The following is a 12,091-nucleotide window of genomic DNA, read 5'->3' on the forward strand; positions in this document are numbered from 1 at the left end:
AAATACTTCTCTAACATACGACAAAGTGCTCATGTTTTCAACGTCCCCTGGTCAGCACATTCCTGCTTCATGGGCAAATATTCACACAGTTAGACTGTCAATGCATTTCAAGTATGCAGGTTTACAGTTTCAGCCTTCTTTAAACTCGACTGGGTTTCCACATGTCGCACAGCCTGGGTTTCATAGATCAGACACTTTTCCTCAGGAGGAAAAGTTACACAGTGCTCTAAATTTTAAACCTATATTACAAACAGGATGAACATGGTTGATCTCTGAGAGAAATTGAAAAATAAAAATAAGTTATTGCAGTCACAAAAACAAATCAGTTTTCACCTGATTCACCGTAGAGACAATTCAAACAGCAAAGTTAAAAACACATCAGTGACTGAAGATTCCTTGTTGCCACATTTAAAGGCAGTTCTTGAGGTAAATCAGTCCCACTTCTGTCCAAAAATCACAATCCAAATAAGCCTAGGTGATTCGTAGTTCATATTTTCTACCAAACGATGTAAAGAGAAAGTGTTCCTCGTGGGTCCTTCGGGGTTTGTTACCAGACGTTGTGCGTGGGCTCGTCGGCCTCGGCCGCGATGGACAGGAGGATGGCTTTGGGCGTGTTCTCAAACAGCGCGGCTCTGTTCTGAGTCTGGCCCTTCTTCACCCAGTGGCCGTAGATCTTGAAGGCGCAGGCGTCGATGAGCTTGCGGATGGGCTTCACGGCGTATGGGTCGCTCTTGATCACCTCTTTGGTGACGGGCTTGGCGCGGCGGTAGTTGCAGTAGATTCGCATCGTGGCGAGCACAGTCATGCAGATGACCTGGGAGAACGTAAATAACACGGTTTAACTCCATAAAGCGGAGTGGAAAGGATTCCGTTGTTTGTGACTACTCCTGAGAAGGATCGTCGAGTCGGACGGTCAAATGAGCACGTTGAAGGGGAAATCAGGTTTTTAACAAAAAAAGATCATGTGGGGTTGAGCTCACCTTGAAGCGCCTGTACGGAGAGAACTGTCGCACCTCGTCCACCACGTACTGCGAGAAGAAGGAGTGGTTGAGAACGTCCCTGGCTGTGAAACGCTGCTTTGGATCCACCACCAGCATCCGAGAGATCTGAAAGAATCACACCAAATGTTTCATTAATAAGTGGTACAGACACTTCAGTGGAAACTCAAAACACATGCTGGTTATCAGAGAGTTCAAGATGATCAGTGTAGTGGTTAGCGTTCTATCCTCTCTGCTAAAATCTCCTCTCCTGCACTAAAACCCTGAACCGTCTTCATCAAACCCACCAAGTCTTTCACGGTGTCTGAGCGGTCCTCCCACTCCGGGGAGGAGAAGTCGTATTTTCCCGACAAGATCATGCGCAGCATCAGCATCTGTTTGCGGTGCCAGAAGGGCGGCGAGCCGGCCAGCAGCGTGTACATGATGACCCCTGAACTCCATCTGCAAACAGGAGCAGCCAGACAGATGGTTTTTCACTGTATACACTCACTATGAGCAAATCTAATGCAATGGTTACAATTTTAACAGAAAATTCTTGCCTTTTATCAACAAATATTTATATATAAATAGTTTTTTTTTTTAAACGTACCCTATAATGGTGTATCTATTTCAAACGAGGACATTTCATGGAAGTAAATTATTTTTTTTAAAACACCACTGATGAGTCAATTTAGTAATGAATTTCCCAGAAAGCATTGTAAAAAGAAAACAACTGAGCTTGTTTGCATGATGTTCAGATAGATTAGATTGATTTCCTCACATGTCCACAGCTGTATTGTATCCTGCATGTCCTCCGTCCATCGAGCACTCAATGATCTCCGGGGCGAGATAACCCGGCGTACCGCAGACCTCTGCATTACACACACACGCGCGAAAAACAATCAGTTACTAAAGATACAGAGCATTTCCTTGTTTATTTGTTACTTTACAGTTACAGAACTCTGTTCTGAGGATTCAGTTGTGCGGAGGGGCAAGGATATCACCCTGCATTCAGGGATCTCCATGGGACGTTTTTCCACATCAAGCAGCCCAGGAGACCTGGCTTCTAGATGAATCCAGCTCTAAACTATAAGTGTGTGTGTCTAAGTGTGTGTGGGGTGTGGGTCTGTCCAGGGTGTGTACCCTGCCCTTCCACCAGAGTCAGGTCAAATAAGTCCAATGTCAGTGTTTTGCTCTGACTTTTAATAAAGGTCCATTAACAGGTGTCGTGTTGAGTTTGTTTGTATCGGCTGTGTTATAGAAAACAATCTGAGAAGATATTATGATTTAAGTAACTTACTTGAATGCACTGAAATACATTAACGTTTAATATCAACCAGTTCTCAACGATGTTAATATAATTTACTTGCATTTGTGAAAACCAAAGAGAATATTTATCCCGATGACAGTTTGAAGCTTCCTTGTTGAATTGAAAACGTACATCTCCTGCTGACTGGATGTGATCCATATTTACATTTTCACCAGCCGAACTAAACGGAAGGCTTCTTGTGCCATTGGACTTGGCAGTTCCTGCTAATGATCCCAAGCTTTCTGGGAAGTCTGAAAGGTCAATGTGCAGCGACAGTCTGAGACTGCAGCAAATAGATCAGTGTCCTGTTTCTTAACCTTTTGTAAGAGCACGCCCAGCGTGTTGCGCAATCGGACCCTCGGCTGACCACCGACAGCTGCTGGGCTCAGCGCAGCTCCGCAGGGTGTAAATACAGGAACTTTAATAGTGAAGGAGACTCGCATATCATCAGCGTAACATACCAAGTGTCCAAGGCGAGCTGGACTCATGCTGAGCTTTCAGTTACACTCAGATGTCTTAAGATGGCTTCTATTTATTTTCAGAGAAAGTGGTTGATTCACATCACTTGAGCTGTGACTGTCTGAGTCTCGGCTGACCTTTGAGCTTCTGGCCCGGCTGAATCTGCACAGCAAAGCCAAAGTCTGTAAGTTTGATGTTCATGTCGTCATCTAGGAGGATGTTCTCCGGCTTCAGGTCCCGGTGGACGATGTTCTGCGCATGGAGAAACTGCACCACCTCCAGCAGAGCGCGCATGATTTTCCTGAAACACACACAAACACACACTAGTCAGAGTCTGAACGTCAATAAAACTCACCATTTTTGTCTTCATTGTGACCTCTGACCTGGTTTCCTTCTCACTCAGAGTAACTTTCTCTGTCAGGTAGTCAAAAAGTTCACCCCTCTTCATCCTGGGGAAAGGAAATAAAATTTGTGCTTATAGTTTAGGAGAAAAGTAATTTTTGAATTTTTTTCTCATGACGCTTTTACTTACAGGTCAAAGACCAGGAAGTAGAAGGCTTTGGATTCATAGCAGTCTTTGAGCTGGACTAGAGAGTAGAGTCACTGAATGAATGGATCAGCTGAGACGCATCATGTGTGAATTCCACACAGCGAGCGATCTTACTGATGTTGTCCTGGCCGCAGACTTTCTTGAGGATGTCGATCTCCTTCACCGTGGCCTCCCTGATCTCCTGGATCTCCTGCGGAGACATCTTGTCGGAGGGGGTGATGTCGATGATCTTCACCGCGTACTCCTGAGACGTGCGCTTGTCCACGCAGCGGCGCACGACGCTGCTCACTCCCCTGAGGGACGCACAGCAGACTTGTCACGGATGGGATAAAACTATCAGATGATTTGTTTTGCATTCTGCAAACTCTCCTTACATATTTCAATAAAGCAGCTTGGTAAGTCAAAGTGAGGTGAAGCGGCTGCTTTAATCCAATCGTGTCAGCTTGATATCAACAGAATAACGTGCCTGTCAGGGTTGTAGCAAAATAAAGGTGCTGGATCCGATCCCAGCTGAATATGTGTGAAGACAAGACACACCGTGGAGGTCAGCAGTCCATCACAGCGTAAACACCAAGAGAATTAACTGTTTTAAACCATCAGCAAACCACAAAAAAGCAAACCCAGGAATGCACAAGGAGAATTTGCAAACTGCACAGTGGTCCCAGACTTCTCTCAAGATCAAACTTATATTCTCACAGTATTATTAACCTCTACTCCACTGTTAGATGATAGACTGTTATGTGCTCTACATAATGAATTTAGACATAAAGAAAGCATAAACAGCAAATCTACAAGACAAAATGGAAAATATTTACAAATATATAAAACAAAAAATTTGAAAAGCATTTTGTTTGCTATAATTCACTCTGAAGTGACAAATGTGAAACTCAAATGAAATGTCTGAATATTATTGATTCTAGGCATCATATCCTGTGTTACTGCGCCCCGTCCCTTCTCTCTTCATTACAATAATGTTCAGTTTCTGACCTCAATAAGTTCACTTTGGGTAAACCTGAACAAAAAAGAAAATTGCTGGAGTTTGATTTTGTGTTAATAGATGTTTTTTTTCTCAATATGAAGGTTAAGTCTGTTTTGTGGTTTCAGAGGAGCAAAACGGCTGTTTTGTTTTTAAGGTGAACAGTGAATATTCTGCTGTCCCTATGGCTGTACTGTTGGGTAAAATAAATATAAAATATGAGCAGCATTTCTGTGGAATCTGTACTTCAGAGTGATGATTGTTCATTGAGTAAAAGCCTTCTTGTCAGTGTAAATATTCAACCATCTTTCAATGCTGTTTGATCCTGTTCCGGTCGGTGGAGGCTGGAGAAGATCCCAGCTCACTGTGGGAAAAGACAGACACCACCCCGGACTGTCTGTCTGTCCATCACTGATTGAACACACTAAAACAAAACACAACTATACACACAACCACTTATCCACACCAACAAGCAACTTCTGAGGAAACCAAAATACACACAACATGAAACTGCACAGAGAAATCCTTCCAAATGGACTCGAACTGGAGAAATTCTGGCCATAATGAAGCAGTGCGAACCACTACACCACCATGCGGTCGCTAGAGTGAAAGTTTCCGGTTAAATCCCTCCAGGCTGTGGCTGGGGTGGAACGGTGCACAGAAACTGAGCTGACTTGTGGCTCTTTTTGTGCTGGCGACTGAAACGTGTGGAGAATACCGGCTGCAGGAGCTCATTGTCCGCATCCGCCGACCCCTTGACCCGCATTGGTGAAAAGTATTACGTAATCCACGACCACGAGCGTGACTAAACCTTTGTGAAGTTGAAGTTAACGAGCACAGCCTCCTCGGACACTGAGACTTACGTAACGGCCCCCTGGTTTGGCGGCTGGAGGGGAATGGCAACGAGCTGGCTCCGGGACGGCGCTCATTCAAGCCATTCAGCTGCGTTTTCTCTCAAAGTGACAGCTGCTCCAACTGAGGCCTGAATTCAGCCTGAAAATGCTCACAGTGTTCAAACAGGCTCCACATACTAAAGTTGTGTGGATATCCAGGCTCAAATAATGTTTTTAAAATAAAAGTATGTGTTCAGTAAAGCTTTAAAGTTTCTGCTGTCTTCTTGATTTTAATGTGACTCAGGTTTAGTTTGTCTTTCAGTCTCTGCGGGCTTTTTACTTTTCTAGTTTTTTTAAATGATGGGTGTGTTGAGGACAAACCTTCCCAGGATCTCCTTGGGCTCATATTTGTCGTAGAACTCCTTGGCTCCCACCCAGTCTGGGATGTCCTCCTCTTTCGTCATGATGGAGCGACGCCGGTTCACTGCCGAATGTACACAACTGCTCTCTTCTTACAGCTCGCTACAGGCTGCGGACAGAAGACAGTTTGAATGACACCGACCTCGCTGCTTCTCCTGCAGATTCATGACGTTTCATCATATTGAAAGCGTTTGTCGTGGCTTCAGGCGTTGTTTGCTTATCAAGTCTTGTGAAGGCTTTGTTGCACGGCTGGAATTGGATCCTTATCAGTAAGTTTTCACGCTCTTGGAATTTATCTTGCTCCACACATGCATCAGCTGGCAGTTACACAACATAGAGAGTGAATTGAGAAAAGGTCAAGGGCGTAAATATACAATCACAACAGAAAATAAAATAATTTCTATGTAAAATGTTTATAGGCCGCCACTACGTATTTTTATATCCACTTCAATCACAGAAACATATGTGCACACTGGTTGCAATATAGCATTTTTAAATTTTTCATTTGCACACGTTTTTGACTTTGGAGGCATTTTTTAAAGCTATAACTTCCAACCCTTTGATGGGTTGCTGTGTCACCCCGTACAGACATCATGATGACAAATCAGAACGATAAACTGATGCAAACATTCAGAGTAATTCAAGCTGTGCCAAAACACTTCGAGAGCTTCCATGCTTTTAGTGAATTAAATCATGTTGTGATTAAAACTCTTGTTTTACTACTGTACATTCCAGTAAAGTTAACAGGTAAACAATCCTTTCTGCAGGGATGATCTCATGTTCTCTCAGTAAAACATAGCTCACTTGGCTATATTTGGTGAGCTCTTCAAACCAGTGATAGTAAACTGATGGCAAGCACATAATACCTGCCTGGAGCTGTGCCAACCATGGAGACATGAGTGGCTGAATTAAAGAGCATGGTGACAGTGTACGCCTCCTTTAACAGAAACACCATTTGTTTCATCTTTCACTCTCTGTCAGTGCAACAATTAACTTCATATTTGATTGATTTCCTTATGCACAGAGGACTACCAGATACAAATTACATGAAATATTCATTTATTTGATGTAATGTAATGCAAATATTACATTGCAAGATATACTCAGTGGTGTGTACCTTCTATGTTGTTCCATTTTCAACAAACATCCAGTCCGAAATATCTAATAAATATCAATAAATATTAATCATTTTGATTCCGTTTTGCTTCCTAGACACTTTTATTAAATAGAAACGCCATAATGGGGTTTCTTCTCACGTTGAACATCTTTTATTACCAGTTTAAATGCATTCATTGAGCTTCCTTTGGCTCTGATGTTGGCAATAAAAAGATGTAACATGTTCACTGTCTCTTGAATTCTGCTGGAAACTATCGAACACGGCATGTGACCGTGTGATCTCTGTTTGACCTTGCCCGGGCTCCCGGGGAGTGAATTAAGCTGAATAAAAGGCGGAAGGTCACTCACCGCGGGTCCATGCCGGGGAGAGGAGGCGCTCGGTGCTTTCAGGCAGGAGGTCAGAGGCGCAGTGGAGCCGCCGCTGCTCCTGCCATGTTGCGGAGGGTGAGCTCTAATGTCAGATGCCAAAAATAAAAAGCTGCTTCTGCAGCAGAGCAGAGCGGCAGCAGCACATCGTGTCCGCAGAGAGAGAGAGAGAGAGAGAGGGAGAGAGAGGAGGGAGGAGGGGGCTGCGCTTACAGGGATCCAGCATTACTCAACATGAGCATCGGACTGAGTGACAGGACAGGTGCTGCTGCGCCACGTGGTGGAGCTGATGGTCCCTGATGAGAGAAGCTGTGGAGCAGCTCCATGCTTTAGTGGCTTTTTTTTTTTTTTATGTGTGTGGAGTTTGCATGTTCTACCCTGTGTCTACAGCTGGTTCCTCCCACATCAAGGATGACATTTGCCCCCTTCCAGGAACCCCCTGTGCATGCTTTTGAGGTTAGTGGGTGACCTATTGGCCTGGTGGTGAACCGGTGACCTGTCCAGGATGTCCCGTCTCTCAGTTCCAGCCTACGCAACTCTAGAAGTTGAAGCAATGTCCCCTGAGAATGTATTTTTGGAGGACAATTCGAACATTTACTCAAGAAGGGGGGCGATCAGTGATTCAACTGAGTTTACTTGTCTTCTCTGCATGAACATCGATGAACAGCAGACATGCTCAGGCTTCGGCTTGTCTTCAATGGAGTTCTGCGCCTGTCATTGCAATCAGTCACAGTGGGGAGACACCTGGAACACGCAGGACCAGAGATCTGGTCACACACCCCTGGTGTAGAGGAAGGACGGGCGGATCAGAACATTCAGGTGAAACTAAATGCTCCAATAATGGAATCAGTCTGTTTACGATCCAAGTGCTTTATTAGTTTCAGACTAGTTCCAAGCAGAATGTTGTCATCTTGGAATCCAGAAGATGGAAAATTGTGTTTATTGCACCAGAAATCCTGAGCTAACGGGAGGAGTCTTAAACTGAAATCACAGACACTACAACTGACAATCAACTCAAAACAAGCCATGCCAAAATATATAAACATTATTTATAAGACTATGTTTACAAAGCTCTGCAGAAATAATTTATGCTATCTGATGTGCGACTCTCAAAATAACTCGTGTTTATTGTTTTGATTTCTGTTGAATGACGCCCTCTTGGTATCCAGAAGATGTGCGGTCATCTCTCTGCAGGTTTTTCTCTCCATCTCACGAAAGACCTGTGAAGGACAGAAAGTTTGACACATCTAGATGATCTCAGGTGGCAGATTTACTAAAAATCCTTCTGGACAAAAAATAAAGTGAAGCAGTCAGGAAGGCATTGGAAGTGCGCCTCCTTGTGGTCAGTTTGAATATTGCAAGAGCTCAAAAAACGAAGAAAGCAGCTGCTCACTGATGGAACAGCTCGTTTGGCAGCATGCTGAGGATTCAGGTGGCATTTATTCACATCTTTATTACAACATCAAACCTGGACTCAGCTTTAAAGAGGCAATAAAAAGACTGTAGAGATGATATACTGAAGGGCATCTTTTCGCTCACCGTTAGCAAACTTGCACTGTTTGAGCACATCACTGAAGCCCTCGCAGAGCTTCAGGTCGCTCTGGTTTTGTGCGCATTCGATGAACTGCTTGAGCTCGTAGGAGCAGGCCTGCTGCTGCTGAGGCATCTCCTGCTGGTACATAGACTGTGGCTGCTGCTGGTACATGGGCTGTGGCTGCTGCTGGTACATGGGCTGGGCTTGATACGGCTCCTGGGATACACAGAACAAATGGCAGGATGTTTCATCTACAATAAACACGCCATTAAAAACATCTGTGGAAAATGGATGACCAGTCCTTCCAAAGTTTAAATAAATCACAAGGCCTCATACAGTGGTTAATCAAAACATTATGAATATATAAGGAAAACGGTTTAGACTGACATGTTCATTGAAGCACATTCAATCAGTAAAATAAATCAACATCTACTGTGGACGTGCTCATGTGAAGGGAGCATTTATATATAGGTCACAATGAAGGAGAAGCATATCTTTGAAATGTTCAGTATCAGTGCATTTAGCTTATCAGACTACAACAGACTTAAAAACCTCAGCAGGCTTCAGCTGGTTATCTTTTACATCTACTTCAAACAGACTGGGTCACAGTTAATGAATAATTCACTCAAGACAGGACGTATCAGAGCAGTGTTTTTCAACTATTGTGCCTTTGAAAATGAGTCAATTTAAGCTAATTGATCTAAAAACATTTTCTGAAAACGAATTGATTTTTGTCTGCAAATATGCTACTGTCGAGTGTCTGTGCTGTCTTGTGACTGGCAGGCTGATCATGTAAAGGCAGAATCATGCTTTAAGTGTGAATGAGACATGCAGAAATGAGATACACAGAATCGTCATGAGAGAATGCTTGTGGCCCATATGTTGCAGGAATGCAAAATAGTGACATTTCTTATTGGAAAATAGAGACATTTTTGGAAGTTTTTGTTTTCATGAACATTTCCTTATGCATGTAAAGCTTCCCAAGGCTAATGGCTGTGTCAATTGCCAGGTCATGAATATGATTTTTGACTGGTTTACAAAATAAAACACTCCTCGTGTGAGTGAAGCGTGGAGGGGAGCGACTTAGCAAGAGACAACAACTTGTTGGACATTGGCCGTTACTCCGGCTGCTACGTCAGCTGGAAATGACTTTTGGTCCTTTTTCCTAACAGTACACAGATTTGTACTCTGACAGGAGAATATGATTAGAAAATGTTATGCTGAAGAGGAGTGAAGAAAATACAGAACTGAAATTAACACTGTTTTTTAATTTTTTTTCACCTGCATAAACACAAAAAGAACCAGGCAACTTTTGTAAAGTTGGAAAAAACCACAAAGATGAATTAGATTCACATTGAGTGAGTATGACTATCACTACTTTATTAATATATATACTATTACATGAAATGTCTCAATTACTTTTCTCTTTGTGTTTGATTCAAGACACTTTGACGAGACTGATTTCATCTTCTTAATATAGGTACAGAGTTTCAGTTTTTAACATTTTCAGTTGCCCTGTGATTTTTTTTCAGTGAAAAAAATGTACCCTGGCTCCAAAAATGTTGAAAAACACTGTCGTAGAGGATGCACCAAACATATCATTAGTCCACATAAGGTCATACATATTACATTTATTAATTAGAAGTGATAGCACTCCCACATGCTTTGATTACACAAAAAAAGTTTACTCTTTCCAATTTACGCATCGGTCTGTAAGATTCAGACACACTAATCTTCCTTAGCACTATTCCTGGCTTGTGGCTGGCTGAACTTCAGTTTACCTGGTATGTGACATCAGGCTTGGCAGGCTCTGAATGTCCTCCACCGAACCCTCCGGTCATCGCATGGCCGATGGTGTGGCCCACCGCAGATCCGATGCCTACGCCGGCGGCTGTAGCGGCCATCTGGGCAAACAGGCCCGGCTGCCTGGGTGCTGCCGCCGGGGCACCCACAGCAGACGGAGGAGCCTGCATTGGAACCGGGGCGTGGGAGGGAGGGGGTGCAGCTCGAGCCATGGGGGGAGGAGGAGGAGGAGGTGCCCGGCTGTAAAGAGAAGGTGCTTATTATTACAGTATAATACAGACTTTAGAACCTACATTTATCTCCTTTCCTGTACATAGATGAAAATGCACCTGCATTGGGAGGCTTGAACAACAATTTTTTAAAGTATCGGAAATTATAGTAATAGCAACATTGTATGTCTGAGTACATTCTGTATGTGACACTGTGGTAAACAGTGTCGTTTGAGGTCAGTGGAAGTTGTTGTGTGTCTTTAATAATGAGGTGTGGAGCCTGGTGATACAGACAGTGCCCTGATCTGCAGAAATACACAAAATTCTTCCAATTGTCATTTCTTTTATAAATATTTTTATGATGATGGCAAAGCATGCCTCACACAGACATCTGGAGGTAGTAAGATATGACTAATATTTTTATTATAGTTTTCAACTTTGTGTGACTGTTTTGTTCTGTTTTTGCATCGGGGCACTGTCATGATGGATGAAACGACCGTTAAGTAATCACGTGCGTTAGGAGAACTTTGACAATAACAACATAACATTATCCCTAAGCAAAGTGTCATATACTCCTCGTTTTCTTGATGTTACTGTACGTTTAAGCGAACAGATAATTTTAGTGTTGGATTAATAACAGAGCTAGGAACATGGAAATAGCCACGTGACGATTAAACCCGACCTAAACACACGTTCCTGTTACTTCTGAACAAATATAACACCCCAGGAATAAAACAGAGAAGATATACTTAAACAAAAGAAAGAAACTGAAGTAGTTACAGAACACAACAGATCATCGCCAGCTCAGTGAGGTTATCTAAACGTTAGCTTAAAGCTATCGCGCACACCATTCTCTGCGTTTCAACCTATTTTGAGTTATAAATCTAAATCTTTAGATGTTACCTGGCTGGGGGAGCCATCCTGGACGTCCTGCTTCTGCTTCCTCTGGGCATTTTCAATAAAAGACGTCGCTTCTGGAGTTTTTACAGAGAAATACTATTACCGTGTAACTGACGGCTGATCTCGACGATTTCGACCTTAGAATAATCCGGAACCTTCTGAGTGTTACATCATTTGTCCTCCGGCTAACTTCCGGTGTGATGTAAACAGCAGGCACGATTCCGTCAATTTAAAAAAATATCTCACCTTCTGCTTCATTCGATTTTACAGCATTCTGTCTATAATTACACCTTTATTTTAGCTGTTCCTATGAATACTGGATTCACCGCAGAAGTTGGTACATATGTTTATTTCTCAATTAAATTAAGATTTTTATTTTAAATGTAAGAATTCAATTGTTTTAAAAATTGGGAAAATGTATCAATGAATGTCTGCTAATGGGTAAGTGTCTTTTATCATGTAACACTTGCTACAAATGCTATTTCCATAGATATCTTATAGAACACTATTGTATATTATACTTTTATATTATTTTATTATTATTTATTTATTTTTATTATACTTTTTTATACTTTTTATTATTACTCATCAAATACACCATCCAACAACCCCAAAACACTTTGTTGGACACGTTATAAT

At 42.5% G+C, this 12,091-nt stretch overlaps 2 protein-coding genes across 2 annotated transcripts; both read right to left on the reverse strand.

Annotated features, from left to right (window-relative positions):
• Positions 1–30: 30 nt before the first annotated feature.
• LOC115400189 (phosphorylase b kinase gamma catalytic chain, skeletal muscle/heart isoform-like) lies at positions 31–7,150 on the reverse strand. Its single transcript, XM_030107904.1, has 10 exons — positions 6,989–7,150; positions 5,486–5,633; positions 3,410–3,588; positions 3,278–3,332; positions 3,129–3,194; positions 2,883–3,046; positions 1,759–1,849; positions 1,286–1,439; positions 981–1,106; positions 31–814 (listed from the first exon to the last, which is right to left on the reverse strand). The coding sequence occupies exons 2-10, from the start codon at positions 5,566–5,568 to the stop codon at positions 548–550; spliced, it is 1,185 nt and encodes a 394-aa protein (XP_029963764.1). The 5' UTR covers positions 5,569–5,633; positions 6,989–7,150; the 3' UTR covers positions 31–547.
• A 715-nt stretch (positions 7,151–7,865) lies between these two features.
• LOC115400194 (coiled-coil-helix-coiled-coil-helix domain-containing protein 2-like) lies at positions 7,866–11,600 on the reverse strand. The gene is made up of 4 exons (XM_030107911.1): positions 11,456–11,600; positions 10,322–10,583; positions 8,546–8,756; positions 7,866–8,226 (listed from the first exon to the last, which is right to left on the reverse strand). The coding sequence occupies exons 1-4, from the start codon at positions 11,503–11,505 to the stop codon at positions 8,216–8,218; spliced, it is 534 nt and encodes a 177-aa protein (XP_029963771.1). The 5' UTR covers positions 11,506–11,600; the 3' UTR covers positions 7,866–8,215.
• Positions 11,601–12,091: the final 491 nt, after the last annotated feature.

This window comes from Salarias fasciatus, chromosome 14 (assembly GCF_902148845.1).
Source record: "Salarias fasciatus chromosome 14, fSalaFa1.1, whole genome shotgun sequence".
Classification (NCBI taxonomy): domain Eukaryota; kingdom Metazoa; phylum Chordata; class Actinopteri; order Blenniiformes; family Blenniidae; genus Salarias; species Salarias fasciatus.

Bases quoted from the DNA above. Each gene is read 5' to 3' on its own strand.
- LOC115400194 (XM_030107911.1), bottom strand. From the start codon at position 11,505: ATGCCCAGAGGAAGCAGAAGCAGGACGTCCAGGATGGCTCCCCCAGCC. The intron at 10,584-11,455 runs GTAACATCTAAA...TTCTCTTTACAG, and splicing joins AGGATGGCTCCCCCAGCCAG to CCGGGCACCTCCTCCTCCTC. The intron at 8,757-10,321 runs GTAAACTGAAGT...TGTGTATCCCAG, and splicing joins AGCCTGATGTCACATACCAG to GAGCCGTATCAAGCCCAGCC.
- LOC115400189 (XM_030107904.1), bottom strand. From the start codon at position 5,568: ATGACGAAAGAGGAGGACATCCCAGACTGGGTGGGAGCCAAGGAGTTC. The intron at 3,589-5,485 runs GTTTGTCCTCAA...TGCGTCCCTCAG, and splicing joins CCCAAGGAGATCCTGGGAAG to GGGAGTGAGCAGCGTCGTGC. The intron at 3,195-3,277 runs GTAAGTAAAAGC...TCCTTTCCCCAG, and splicing joins TACTTCCTGGTCTTTGACCT to GATGAAGAGGGGTGAACTTT.